The following is a 14728-nucleotide window of genomic DNA, read 5'->3' as shown; positions in this document are numbered from 1 at the left end:
ACGGGCCCAGCCGCTCCGCGGCATGTGGGATCTTCCCGGACCGGGGCACGAACCCGTAACTCCTGCATCGGCAGGCGGACTCTCAACCACTGCGCCACCAGGGAAGCCCTGTTTGTAGATTTTTTGATGATGGTCATTCTGACTGATGTGAGGTGATACCTCATTGTGGTATCAGATCCAGTTAATGGTTAGGAAAAATTAATTATCTCTAATCAGCAAGTCTTCTTTATCATGTACCCAGATTTGTGTTAGGTTCCAGGGAGAATAAACAAATAAAGAAAACCTAATACTTTCCCTTGAGAACCGATATTCATATTTAGGAGACATGATTTACGTACCACTTATACTGTGAGGAAGTGGTCTAAGCTGCAGACCCATACTGGAATCCATGTGAGTTATCAGTAAAGTAAGGTGTCAGACGAGGAAGGATGGGATGGGCTAATGGAAGCTTGACAGGTGAGGAAAATTCGCATTTGTAAAGGGATCTATGCAGAGAAGAAATAAAGATAACGTATTTAGAGATAGGTAAAAGAAAGCCTGAGACAACAAATGGAATATAAGATTTTAATGTTTCTAACAAAAGCTGCTTATTAAATGACAGAAATCTCAGTGATGCACATTTAGGTGGTACGCAGCCTTTGGCTAATAAAATAATGCTGCCACCAATCCTTGCACACATGTTTTGAGCATGCCTGTCAGTATATAGGTAGGAAACATTCCAGTGAGTAGAACTGCTGCTCAAAGACTATGTACCATTTTATTATATATTGAAAATATCATTCTGAAATAGTTACTAATCTACATTTCCACCAACAGATGGTATCACTATCTCAGATATTACAGGTATCACAGTTTTTTATCTTTTCCAAACTTACAGATGAAAAATAAATTTTCATAGTGATTGTATTTTACCCTTTTTATTAACAAGACTGAGTATCTTTCAGAGAAATTTTGTATTTCTTTTCTCTGAACTGCCTGTGTAGGTCTTTACTCCATGTCTCCTTTGCATTGTTGGTTTTTCCCTCATTGCTTTTTTTTTTTTAATTATGAAAGAATCACCTTTTATTTTTTTAATTTTTTTTGGCCACACCATGCAGCACATGGTATCTTAGTCCCCTGACCAGGGATTGAACCCACTGCTCCTGCATTTGAAGTGCAGAGTCTTAACCAGTGGACGGCCAGACAAGTCCCTCCCTCATTGCTTTTTAAGAACTCTTAAATTTTTAGGAATTTTTATCTCTTATACCTATTCCACATGTTTCTGACTAGTTTATAATTCAGTCTGTTGACATATTAATTATATTTTGAACATCCAGAGGGTTTTTTTTGACTTTTTATTTTATAAATTATAAAATTTCCCAAGTCCCCCTTTATTTTTTCCTCCTTTTTATCCTCATTGACTTTTTAAATTTTACTACTTTATTTTCTAGAGCAGTTTTAGATTTACAGAAAAAATGTGCAGAAAGTACATAGAGTTTCCATATAACCAACCCCATTCTCCCTTCCTCACCCAGCCCCTCCAAAGGTTCCCCTACTACTAACATCTTCCATAGTGTGGTATATTTATTACAACTGATGAACCAATATTGATAGATTATTATTGAATAAAGTTTACATTAGGGTTCACGCTTCGTGTTGTAAAGTTCTCTGGGTTTTAACAAATTGTTATATAAATGAGCACAAGTAGCCTCTGTATATTGTCCCTGTGTTACTTACTTCTTTAAATCAGGCTGAGACCCATTAGCTCAAAAGCCTGAGCTTTGCCAAACTCAAACTTTTACACATCCAATTGTTTTAAATATATCCCTGATAAGCATACTTTTAGCTATGTAATGCCTGTCTGCTTTGTGTGTCCTGTGAAACTGCACCCAACATCTGCTAGCCATAGGTAAGATAAACTCTGTAGCTACAGAGACCCCAAGCCACGGCTGCCCTGCAGAGCCCTCAACTCTGCACTGTTCTGTGAAGTGACATTACTAGACACGTAAGCCCTCTCTCCAACCCATCTCTCCCCTGGGAGTTCCCTTGCCCTCCTCCCCTTCTGCATGGTGTTCCCTCTGCCTCCAAATGGTCTCATACTGTGGGGACTGCCACCCGCGAAACCCTGTCAAAGTGCTGCTCAAATAAAGGCTTCTTGTGTGCTACCACCACCTCGTGGTCATATCTTTTTCCTTGATCAGCCCTGAAATCCTCAAATTTACTACATTAATACATGCATAATGCCATGTTTCTACCATTTCTGAATCATACAGAACCACTTTACCACTTTAACAATACCCTATGCTCCACGTATTCCTCCCTCCCTCTTCCTAAACCTCTAGCAACCACTGCGCTCTTCACTGTTTCCATAATTTTGCCTTTTCCAGAATGTCATATAATTGGGATCATATAGCACATAACCTCTTCAGACTGGCCTCTTTACTTAGCAATATGCATTTAACGTTCCTGCATGTCTCTTCATGGCTTGATGGCTCATTTCTTTTTATCACTGTATAATATTCCATTGTCTAAATGAACCACAGGACATATTGGTTGCTTCCAATTCGGGAGCAATTATGAATAAAGATGCTGGGAACGTTTATGTTCAGGTTTTTGTGTGGATGTAGTTTTCAACTCATTTGTGTTATACCTAGAAGCCTGATCGCTAGAACATATAGTAAGCACATATTTAGCTTTGTAAGAAACTGCCGAACTGGTTTCCTACGTGGCTTAGCATTTCGCATTCTCACCAGCAATGAATGAGAGTTTCTTTTGCTCCACATCTTTGTCAGCATTTGATGTTGTCAGTGTTTTGAATTTCAGCCATTCTAATAGGCTTCTGGTAATATCTCATTGCGTTAGTTTGCAATTCCTAATGACACATGATGTTGAGCTCCGTTTCCTGTGTTTGTTTGCCATCCATATATCTTCTGTGGTGAAGTGTCTGCTCAGATGTTCTATCCATTTTTATATTGGGGTTTTTTTATCGTTAAGTTCTGAGAAGCTTTGTATTTAGTAGTCCCCATCCCCAACCGTGGTTTTGCTTTCTGCAGTGTCAGTTACCCAAGATCAACCATTGTCTGAAAAAATTAAATGGAAAATTCCAGAAATAATTCATAATTTTTAAATTGGGAGCCATTCTGAGTAGGTTGATGAACTCTCATGCTGTCCTGCTCTGTCCCACCCAGGATGTGAATCATTCCTTCATCCAGGGTATCCCACTCCTTAGTTACTTAGTAGACATCTTGGTTATCAGAACGACTGTCACAGTATCTCACTGCTTGTGTTCAAGTAACCCTTATTTTACTTAATAATGACCCCAATGCACAAAAGTAGAAATGTTGGCAATTTGGACGTTCCCTTACTGTGGCTAATTTATAAATTAAACTCTGTCATAGGTATGTATGTATAGGAGAAAACATAGTATATATAGGGTTCAGTACTATCTGTGGATTCAGGAATCCACTGGGTTCCTGGAATGTATCCCTTCCAGATAAGGGGGGACTACTGTATTTTGGATACAAACCCTTTATCTGATATATCTTTTGTAAATATTTTTTCTCAGCCTGTAACTTATCTTTCCTTTCTCATAACAAAAGCTTTTGCAGATTAAAAAAAAAAAGCTTTTCCAGACCAGACTATTTTTATTTTAATGAATTAAAAATTTAATTTAATGAATTAATGCTTGATCTGTTATACCTTTTATTGACCTTTATAATTCAATTTATTTACTTATTTTTCTGTTGCATAATTCAATATTTCTTCTATTCATGGTTTCCAGCTGGTGTGTTTGCTTAGAAAGAGTTTTCTAGGCCATGTTCCAAGTTATACAGCTGCTTTTTCTATTTATTTTATATTTGCAAATTAATCTATGCAAAATGATTTCTATTATAAGGATTTAGACAGAAATCTAAATTTTTTTTCCAAAAAATACCCAGTTGTCCTTCCATTTATTAAATAATCTATCTTTCTGTACTGATACCAAATTGCATCTTTATCATAAATTAAATTCCTCTATGTATTTAAAATTATAAACTGTTTCATTGAGCTCTCTTCTCATGAGCCAAATTCAGATTTTTCAAAAATGATAATATTTATACATTTTTCTGTCTTGTAGAACTATTCCATGCTCAGTACCTTTTTTAAAAAAATATTTTTTCTTTAAAAGTCTATAGAAAACAAAACAAACAAAACATGTTTTGTTTTATGAAATAGTTCAAAGATATTTTTATTTGATGACCTCAAATTTCCACACTGAGTTACCCTTGCTTTACAGTTGTTCTTAATAGAAAATGCTCTAATAGTTTCCATTATATCTTTGAGAATAATTTTTCATTTTTTTTCTTTGTTTCCTGTAAGATTGTTATAAACCTGAAAATTTATGAAAATATGTATTATGTAACCTTAAAATGTATCAAATTATATATCCAGCTAGATATAAAAATGAGTAGAAAATAATGAAATTATCGTTATTATTTTATAATAGATATAAAGGTAACTGTGGTAATTAGCTTGTAATCATTCTATTTTATTTGTTACCTAATGCACTTAAAACACATTCAAAATAATCAGTGTTTTGGATCCATATTAAAGTTTAATTGTTTAAGGAAATAAAAGTAACTTCATTGGCAGTGTTCAAATAGCTCAAATTATTTTCAAATATTATTATACAAACATATCATAAAATGGGGATCAAACAGTATACACCTAAAATAGTATTCCTTTCCACATACAAAATAAGTTTTAATATTTTATATGTTAATTGATTAATCAATCAATTAATTAGTTGACACATTGGTACTAAGACTCTCCTGGCCTCAAGGATGAGAAAACCGAAATTTATTTGGTGGTGTTTTTCAAGTGGCGATATAACAGGAGGCATTGGGAGAGACAAGAAGGCCTTAATGTGGGGGAAACAGAGAGTCCTAGAGTTTCAACTATATCTGCATCCTCCCCTCAATGAGTGAGGCGGGGACAAAAATGTGAAGGTCTGGCATGTGTCCTATTCCCACACCTTATTCTAGTCAGGAACTAAATGTCTACTTTGAGAATTTCTGACTCTCTAAACTGAAAGAACATCTGTGGTAGCCCAGTTGTATCAGAAAGGCAAAACAATAAATGAATTATTTTAACATGGGGACACCCGTAGGAGCAGGCGGTGGTGGTTTAAGACATCTGCTGGTAATACCCAAGAGAGTTGAGAGGTGTTGTGTGGGACATAAAAATTTTATAAGAGCATATAGTGAATAAGAGAAGTAATAAAATTAAACATTTATTTGGTGAGAACTTTCTATACTTGAAGACAGATGATAATTATCCAATTCAAAAAGCACTATCAAGCTTAAGCTAGAAAAAGAAACATAAATTCTTACATAGATTCATTACAACTAAAGTGCAATAAATCTTAAAAGCTGTCTGAGAGAAAGGATGTTTATCAATGAAGGAACAGCTATCAGAGTGGTAGCAGTTTTCTTAACAGCAGCAATGGAAACCGTATATCATATTTCTTAAGGGAAACAGACTGATGAACTACAATTCTGGTAAAGTACAAAATTAAGGTGTCTTCAGGAAAAATAAGAGAATTCACCCTTAAACAAAGGAAGCTTAAAGGAAACTTAAAATTGATATAGGAACAAAGGAAGCTTAAAATTGATATATTCTCAAAAAATTAATCATGACTGATCAGTAAAAAAGTGTTTTATTAAATGAGGTAATGTTAGTAAATTGGACAGTTTTATGTAAAAACAAAAAAGGATATTTACCAAATTTTGCTCAAGAAAATATAGAAAACCATTTAATGTCAATGTCCAATTGAGTTTGTAAAAGGGAAAAATACTTGTTGAATAACTATCCCAAAACAACTCAGAATCTAGATTTATTGTTGCACTTTTCAAAATTTTACAGTTTTCACGCTTTGTGAGGAACTCAAGAGTATAAATAAAAGTAGGAAGGATTTTAGATGATATGACATTGACTATATAATTCTGATATCACAATCTGACAAATGAATTCTTAAAAAAGATAAATTTCTCTATGGGTGTAAAATTAAAGCTATTAAATAAAATATTATTAAACCAAATTCAAAAACTTGTTTAAAGTAATATTTAACAATTACTACATTACACTAATCTTTAAATTGCTAAACTTCATTGCTAAAAAAATTGATTTAATACCTTATATTAACAATCCTAATTAGAAAAAAAAGGTTCAATTTTTTTTTTTTTTTTTTGCAGTACGCGGGCCTCTCCCTGTTGTGGCCTCTCCCGTTGCAGAGCACAGGCTCCGGACGCGCAGGCTCAGCGGCCATGGCTCATGGGCCCAGCCTCTCTGCGGCATGTGGGATCTTCCCGGACCGGGGCATGAATCCGTGTCCCCTGCATCAGCAGGCGGACTCTCAACCACTGCGGCACCAGGGAAGACCCTAAAAGCTTCAATTTATATTAAAGATTTTTTATATATTCAGCCTCCATTATATTTTCTCTTCTTCTTCCCCTTGTTCATTCCTCTTCCATATTCCTTATTCTTATGCATCCTCCTTCTCTCCCTCTCCCTCAGTTGTGTCTTGGCAATTCTTCAGCCTTTGCACATCGACATTGATTTGTGTCAATCTGTCAATTTATGGAAAAAAAAACTATTGGGATATTGGAACTATCCTGAAATTATAATTTATCGGGGGAGAAAGATTTGAAACTTTTAAAGAAATGATTCTTCCCATTTACGAACATGGTATATCATTTTTCATTTACTTAAAATTTGCACGCTTAGAATATTGCCATGCACATTGTAAGTGCTCCTTGTGTTTTAGCAATTATTGCAATCTTAGCGGTATCTGAACTTGTCTTTACTTTCCTCCCTACTCTGTTATTGGATGACGTGTGTCCAAATGTGAGCACTATTCCTCTATCATGCAAATTTTGGACACTTTTACTTTCCTCATTTAAATAATTCTGTATTTTAAAGTATTTCAGTATGAATCTGTAATACTGCATAATTACAAAGAAATAAATTTAAAATGTTTACATGAATAAAGAAATATATTTTGTTCCTTAACACATAAAGGTTTACCATACATCCAAGTCATATTTTCTCCTTCAATGAGTTGTATGGTATGTGGCTTTCTACTCTGGGGGAAAAAATCTAAGAAACTCATTTGGAAGAAATAAATTAATAACTTAGTAAACTTTTATTTTTCTCTGAGTCCATAGATTACAATCCCCCACCAAAAGTGTGAGAGGGCATAGTCTAGATGGAGCAGAATTCCCCACAATGAGATCCTACATAATCTGTTAAAGTGACATATAATCCTTTAAGGGATACAGAGAAAACATCTTTTTTTAAAAAAGCCCTACCCATACAGACGGCCAAAAGACACATGAAAAAATGCTTAACGTCACTAATCATTAGAGAAATGTAAATCAAAATTATAATGGAGTATCACCTCACACAAGTCAGAATGGGCGTCATCAAAAAATCTACAAACAATTAATGCTGGAGAGGGTGTGGAGAAAACGGGACCCTCCTACACTGTTGGTGGGAAGGTAAATTGGTAAAACCATTATGGAGAACAGTATGGAGATTCCTTAAAAAACTAAATATAGAACTACCATATGATCCAGTAGTCCCACTCCTGGGATTATATCCAGAGAAAACCATAATTTGAAAAACTACATGCACCCAAAGGTCATGGCAGCACTATTTATAATAGCCAAGACATGGAAGCAACCTAAATGTCTATCGACGGAAGAGTGGATAAAGAAGAAGTGGTACAAATATACAATGGAATATTACTCAGCCATAAAAAATAATGAAATAATGCCTTTATCAGCAACTTGGATGGACCTGGAGATTGTCATACTGAGTGAAGTAAGTCAGACAGAAAGACAAATATCCTATGATGTCGCTTATATATGGAATCTAAAAAAATGGTACAAATGAACTTATTTACAAAACAGAAATAGAGTCACAGATGTAGAAAACAAACTTATGGTTACTGGGGGAAAGAGGGGTTAGGTGTACATTGGGAGATTGGGATTGACATATACACACTGCTATATATAAAATAGATAACTAATAAGGACCTACTGTATAGCACAGGGAATTCTACTCAATACTCTATAATGACCTATACGAGAAAAGAATCTAAAAAAGAGTGGATACAATTATATGTATAACTGATTCACTTTGTTGTACACCTGAAACTAATACAAAATCATAAATCAGCTATACTCCAATAAAATTTTAAAAAATAAAAATAAAAAAGCTCTACCCAGAAATAAATTTTTGAGTTTTAAAGGGATGAAAAGAGAAATATATCAGATGTCAGGGTCAGTGTGGATTTTTTCAGTCGAAATAAAAATGGTTGGTGGTTGGCCTGAGGTTAAGAGAAAAGGCAAGAGTAATGATCACACATATTTTTTAGAGAAGACTTTATTTGCCTGTGCAAATCAATCAGTCTACATTATTTGATTAGGCACTTAGTGAGTGCAGAGATCTTTATTAAGGACTGAGCCTGATGGAATATCCCTTTTTTAATTGGTCTCTTCTTTATTTTCTTGAAATTTCTATCTTAATCCTATTTAAAGAGAATCAAATAAAAGGGAAATTTTGGGAGTCTCTGGAAAGATACTAAAAAGGTAAGGCAGTCCTATAGGTAGTATTTGGAAGGAATGTTAAGAACCCATTGATACCTAGAAAGCTAGGAACTCATCATGTACATATATGAATCCAATACACAGTGACTCCTGGTTCATACTCTCACCTTTTGGTTACTGTCTTCCGTCACAGAGCAGTTCACAGTGAATGGCATTCAGGGGCCAATCTTGGCTCCATTAGGTGGAAAAGCTGAGTTCAGTAGCCAGCTGTCCCCACCACAGAGTGCAGAACACATGGAAATACACTGGTTCTAGAACCACTACACAAAACCTGTTCACCTGTACTGAAATGGTAAAGACTTGTATGGAGAAACCATCTCCAAGTATGTGGAGTGGACAGAGCTCCTGAAAGAAGTCACTGGAGAGGGTAAGGTGACCCTCAGGTTCCTTAATGTGAATGCTGCTGCTGATGGGTGGTACCACTATTTCTTCAAAGATGGTGATTTCTGTGATGAGGCCATCAGAGAAGTGAAGGTCACAGGTAAGGATGGATCCCTCTGAGGCTTCTATGCATCCACAATTCTCAATCCATCTGAGGCTGAGTATTAGGAATATTCTTAGTGTTCCTGACCATTTCATATTACAGCGTTTGCTTAGCAAGTTCAAATTCATGCATTTAGTCTTTAAATGGGGAAGAGTGTTGGATTAAGAATGCAAATTGTGTCTGTGCACATATTACCTTTATCGGCAAGAACTGTCTGTTTTCCCAGGTCCATGTGCACTGTTAGATCTTTAAAGTATCAACAGAATCCTTTCAGGATTTGGTACTATATTTTTCAATTATTTTTGACAACACTTTAGTAAAACTTGACTCTATAAACCACCTAAATCTTTACAACTGTCTCCTTAATGATCATTCTTGTTCCCATTTCTCCCTGACTCAATTTGCTGACTACGTAGTTCTTAAATATAGTTCAGAAAGCCTTCATCTGTAATCTTCTGTGTCCTCCAATATCACCTCAGTCATGGTTTTCTGAATAACAAAGAAATGGTGGCAAGATGGAGGACTTGAAGTAAACTGAAAGGCTTCCAAATGTGAGGGCACAAGGGTAGGGACCTAGGCCCATTCACATTTAACATTTTCATTAGTTATTGTGACGTTCATCTGTATTACCTAGAGCTAAGCTATTCAATATGATAGCCACTAGCCACATGTGGCTACTTACATTTATATTTAAATTAAATAAAATTAAAATTAGGCAAAATTTAAAGTAAAAAATTAAATAAATTGAAAATTTAGTTCTTTACTCTCACTGACCACATCTTGATCTTAGCCAAAAAGCCAATAAGGGATCACTGACCACATCTTAGGTGCTAAAGTCTCACATTGCAAAAAGCTACTGAATGGACAGCACAGATATGGAATATTTCCATCACTGCAGAAACTTTTATCAGACAGAGCTGCTCTAGAGGAACTCTTTAAATCTCTACTCATTCTTTCTTTGCCCACGCATTAGGCAATTCTTAACATCCCCAGCAATGTCCTAAAAATTTTCAAAAACTTGTTTATTTTCTCTAAACTGATATCTACTGCTTTATTTTGATAATAGTAGTGTGTTACCTGTTTTATTCAAAGAGCACATAAATTAAAGTTTCAATTAAAGTTGCAAACTTGCCTTTATGCTATTTACTGCTTATTAATAAATTATGGTAGCTCATATGTGACTAACGATGAAGATACAAGAAAAAATGTTACACTATAAATTCTATGAGGACTGAGATCTTGATTGTTTTTGTTCATCATTACGTCCATGGACCTAGCCCAGTCTCCTAGATTTAGTAAATAATCAATAAATATTTTTGACTAAGTGAATAAATGAAACAAAAAGGCATTTCCTCTCCTGACTTTTTAGGACCAGGTTGTTAATTTGGATATCATACCCCTTCAGTCTGGCTTAGCCTTTTTCCCTTTTGATTAGCTTGTAGAAGCAATCAGAGCCCCACAGCGCTTGACTATCAGTGTATCTAAGGGCATAAGGTTTAAAGTAGAAGAAGGGGGCTTTTCTTTCTCTCTTATGTTTCCCCATCCCTTCACCTAAATATTGTTTTCCCCTTTCTTTCCAACCAGCTACAAGCCTGGAAACGCAGATTCTTGTGCATCCTCCTAATACCAAAGGTCTTTTAGTGGAGTGTAATTCAAGAGGTTGGTTCCTGCAACCTCAAATGGAATGGAGAGACAGCAGAGGAGAGATCATTCTACCTTCATCAAAATTTCACTCACAGCATACTGACAAATCGTTCAATCTGAAGATGACCCTTCTTCTAAGATGGAGCTCCTATGGGAATGTCACTTGCTACCTTCGAAACCTGTAACTGGTCAAGAGGAAGGAACAAGCATTGTCCTATCAGGTGAGATCTGTGTGTTTGTTCTTCAGATGATGGCCATTGTCATCAAATTTATAAACTAAAGAGAAAAATTAATACACTTTCTTCACTTGGTTTTCAGGATATTATGTTCTCTTGGCTTTGTTCACCATCTTGCTTGTCTTCTTTCTTATTCTCTTCTGCTACTTCATCTTTTTCGCTCCGCCTTCTTGATATATGAGTTTCCCAGGGCATAGTCTTTGAGTCTTTTTTTCTCTATTGTGACTTAATTCTATCTCAAGGCTTTACATAAAACCACTATGATAAGCATTTCTCGAATGATATCTTCTACCCAGACCTCTCTCCCAAACTCTAGTCTCATCTCTAAACTCAGCATCTCAGTGTGGAAGTCTAGTAAATATCCTCAATCACACAGATGAAAAACTAAACTCTTAATCAGCTGTCAACTTGTGTGATGTACTGCCTTCCCAGTCACACTTCTTACTTTTATTTTCTCAGAAAAAAATCCTTGAAGTCATCCTTGACTGCCATCTTTCTCTTATATTCTACATCACACGTGTCGAGAGATAATACTAGCTTTACCTTTAAAATATACCCAGAGTCTCACCACTTCTTACCACCTTTGCTGCCCTCCAAGTCTGAGACACCATCACCCATGGTCTGAACATTGGCAATAGCAACTGAAAAGTTCTCCCTACTACTTCTCTTGTCCACTATGGTATATTCTCAACACATGGATAGGAGGATCCATTTAAAACATGAGATATATGTCACCCTCTGTTCAAGACCCTGCAATTGTTCCCCATTTTATTCAAAGTAAAATGCCCCACCAATGTCCTGCACTATCTCTGCCTGTGTTACCTATCTGACCTCATCCCCTAATGTTCTCTATGTCTCCTCTAGTCTAGTCACACAGAACTCCTTGCTGTTCCCCAACCGTGACAGAACTGCTCCTGCCTGGGGTCTTTGCTCCAGTTGTTCCCTCTTCCCAGAATGTTATAATTCCAATAAATTACCTATCTCCTTCAAATCTATACTCAAGTCTCACCTTGTAAGTAAGGACCACTTTGACAAACCAACTTGGAAAAATGCAACCTTTACCACCCCCTCCACCTGGCATTTTCTATCACCTTACCCTCTTTTAATTTTTCTTTTTTATATAGTAGTATCACCTTTTTTTTTTTTTTTTTTTTTTTTTTTGCAGTACGCGGGCCTCTCACTGTTGTGGCCTCTCCCGTTGCGGAGAACAGGCTCCGGACGAGTAGGCTCAGCGGCCATGGCTCATGGGCCCAGCTGCTCTGCGGCATGTGGGATCTTCCCGGACCGGGGCACGAACCCATGTCTCCTGCATCGGCAGGCGGACTCTCAACCACTGCGCCACCAGGGAAGCCCGTAGTATCACCTTTTAACCTGCTATGTAACTTATTTATTATGTTTATTGTCACTTATCTATCTCCCTTTCTAAAACATGAAGATAGAGATCTTTGTTGTAATATACCCCAGTTTCTTCAAATATTGCATGGCACATAGTAGGTAAGCAATAAATAATCAATACTTGAATGATTGAAATAAAATAAAATGAGTGCCTTGGAAACTGCTGAGTAAATGTACATGTATTAGTATTTGTATATGTCTGTGAAATTCATGTTGGACAGATGCTGAGAGGGGTATCCCAATTCAAGATTATTATAATAGGAATAAGTTCCCAACAGGTTTAGCAGTTTACTACTTTTAGAACATTTTTGTGTTTATTTCTCTGGGCAGAAAGACATCAGATTCCCAAACAAAATGATAGGTGTCTATGCCCAGTATGCGCAAACCAGCAAACTAAAGCAGGTGCTTGTTCGCACGAATAGGAAAGGAGGAAAGCTTATGTAAACGTATGTCTCAATGTATTCAAGAAGAATAATGCCAGACCCAGTGAATACATTGGAGAATTCAGAACTGCGCATATATTGGTTGCTTAGACAAAAGGACTGAAGGACTGAGTTGGTCTGAGGCTTAGTAGGAAGAACCCAGCTCTGCCTTAGGGAGAACATGAGACAGAATGGATGGGAAGAATTGGGGTGAGAAGCCTTCATTCACCTTTGCTCCAGTCTCAAACTAATCACACTGGGCTCAGTCCCACTCTGGACCCTTTGTCACTTTTCACTCACCCAATTATAACTACCTCCCCAAACTGGCTTAGGTCTAATATCCCACTGTCATGAGGTCTTGAATGCTTTAGATGAATCTATTTCCGATAAACTGTATTTATCGGAAACATTGTATTCTGCTACAATGTATACATTGTATTCCATGGAATACAATTTGGATACAGATTCTGGTCATAATTCTGGTTCTGCTGCTGACATTTATCATGGTGCCCAGTGTCGATTTATATTACAGATTACAAGGTAAGTGGGTTTGAAGGGCAGGAGATATAAAGTGGGGGTGGGAGAGCTAAAGCTGCCTGACCCTTGATTCCCAAGCCCATCTACCTCAGGAAGTTCTAAACTCTCGGGACAAATGTTAGACATACGCCCTTCATCATTCCTTGGTCCTAGATATTCTTTAGCCATGGAGCTTCTGACAATGCTGTTTATCTGAAAGCCTGGGCTTTCTTGTACCTCAGTCAAATTGAAATCCTTTTTTTTCCCGTATGGTGATAGCTTTCCCAACAAACTGGGAGAGCTTTTTAACATTTAGCATTTAACATGTAACACAGTTTACACATATTTCTTACTTGACTCCTTAAATGGTCCAGGGGCAGGAAATAAAGTGCTAATTATACAGGGCAGAAACAGCGAGCAGAGGTCACTTAATAGTCCACAGCATCAGGAAAATAGAACATGCAGGGAGAGTTACACCAGGTGGCCTACCCTTCCTAGGGAGAAAGTTTTCATCCATCTCAACTATGTTGTATTGGGGGAAATGGACTTGGAGGATTTGGGGGAAAATTTTAAGACACAAAATAACTGTTTGATTTGAGGGTGTGCTCACTTTTAAAAGCTTCAAATGCACGGATCCTTTCTGGTATAGCTCTATCTTTCAAGACTACATTCTTCTGAGGTCTCTTTCTGCCTGAAAACCTGGACTTCCACAAAGACTCTCTCTTTAGTAGGTCAATGTTCTGCATGTTCTCCAGGAGCACAGCTGACAGGAGCCACAGTTCACAGTCTCTTGTATGTTCCAGAGCAGGTACCAAATACTATCTGCTTATTACCTGACACACAGGTGAGCAAGACCCCTCCCGGGTCCCTTGGTGTATGGTGCTGTGTCCCACAAATCCTATAGAGGTACTTCTGTTTATGCATGGATGCCACATTTTTGTTGTTGATGGGGAGATAAAAATGAGGGTTATCTTATGCCACCATGATGCTCATGAGCCTTTGTATCCCATATTTTAAACACTAAGTTAGACTGTGTATAGTACTCCCCAGCAGAGGACTGGGCACGACCTGTGGTAGTAAGCACCCCCGTCATAGACTATTTTCATGGAAAGACTATATAGCCAAGGGACACCACGACATGTGCTAAATAAGATTTTAAACAAAATGCTGTGTAACCAGCCTTCCATTGATGAAATTCTTACTTTCAGAGCTCTTATGATCTCTTAGGCAGTTGAGATGTCTCCAGACCTATCCTACTCCAGCCTATTTTGAACCCAGACAACACAAGGACTAGTGCATAACTTTGTCTCATCCTCCAAATGAGACACGTTGATTGATGGACTAGATAGAGAAAAAGAAAGATAAGTTGCTTTTCTCTGGGTCTGTTTAGGCTCAGCCCCA

At 36.9% G+C, this 14728-nt stretch overlaps 1 protein-coding gene across 1 annotated transcript in view; it reads left to right on the top strand.

Moving 5' to 3' along the window:
• Window positions 1-8744: 8744 nt before the first annotated feature.
• The window catches only part of LOC132425303 (putative selection and upkeep of intraepithelial T-cells protein 1 homolog), a gene marked incomplete at its 5' end in the record, with an annotated part of 28990 nt that continues 23006 nt past the window's right edge, over window positions 8745-14728 (top strand). Inside the window, 4 exon segments of the mRNA XM_060011629.1 lie at window positions 8745-9111; window positions 10699-10932; window positions 10935-10988; window positions 13250-13351. Coding sequence (XP_059867612.1) covers window positions 8745-9111; window positions 10699-10932; window positions 10935-10988; window positions 13250-13351 — 757 coding nt within the window.

This window comes from Delphinus delphis, chromosome 1 (genome assembly GCF_949987515.2).
Source record: "Delphinus delphis chromosome 1, mDelDel1.2, whole genome shotgun sequence".
In the NCBI taxonomy this organism is placed as follows: Eukaryota; Metazoa; Chordata; class Mammalia; order Artiodactyla; family Delphinidae; genus Delphinus; species Delphinus delphis.
Note: the sequence above shows the minus strand (reverse complement) of the source record. Positions and strands in the feature narration are given on the sequence as shown.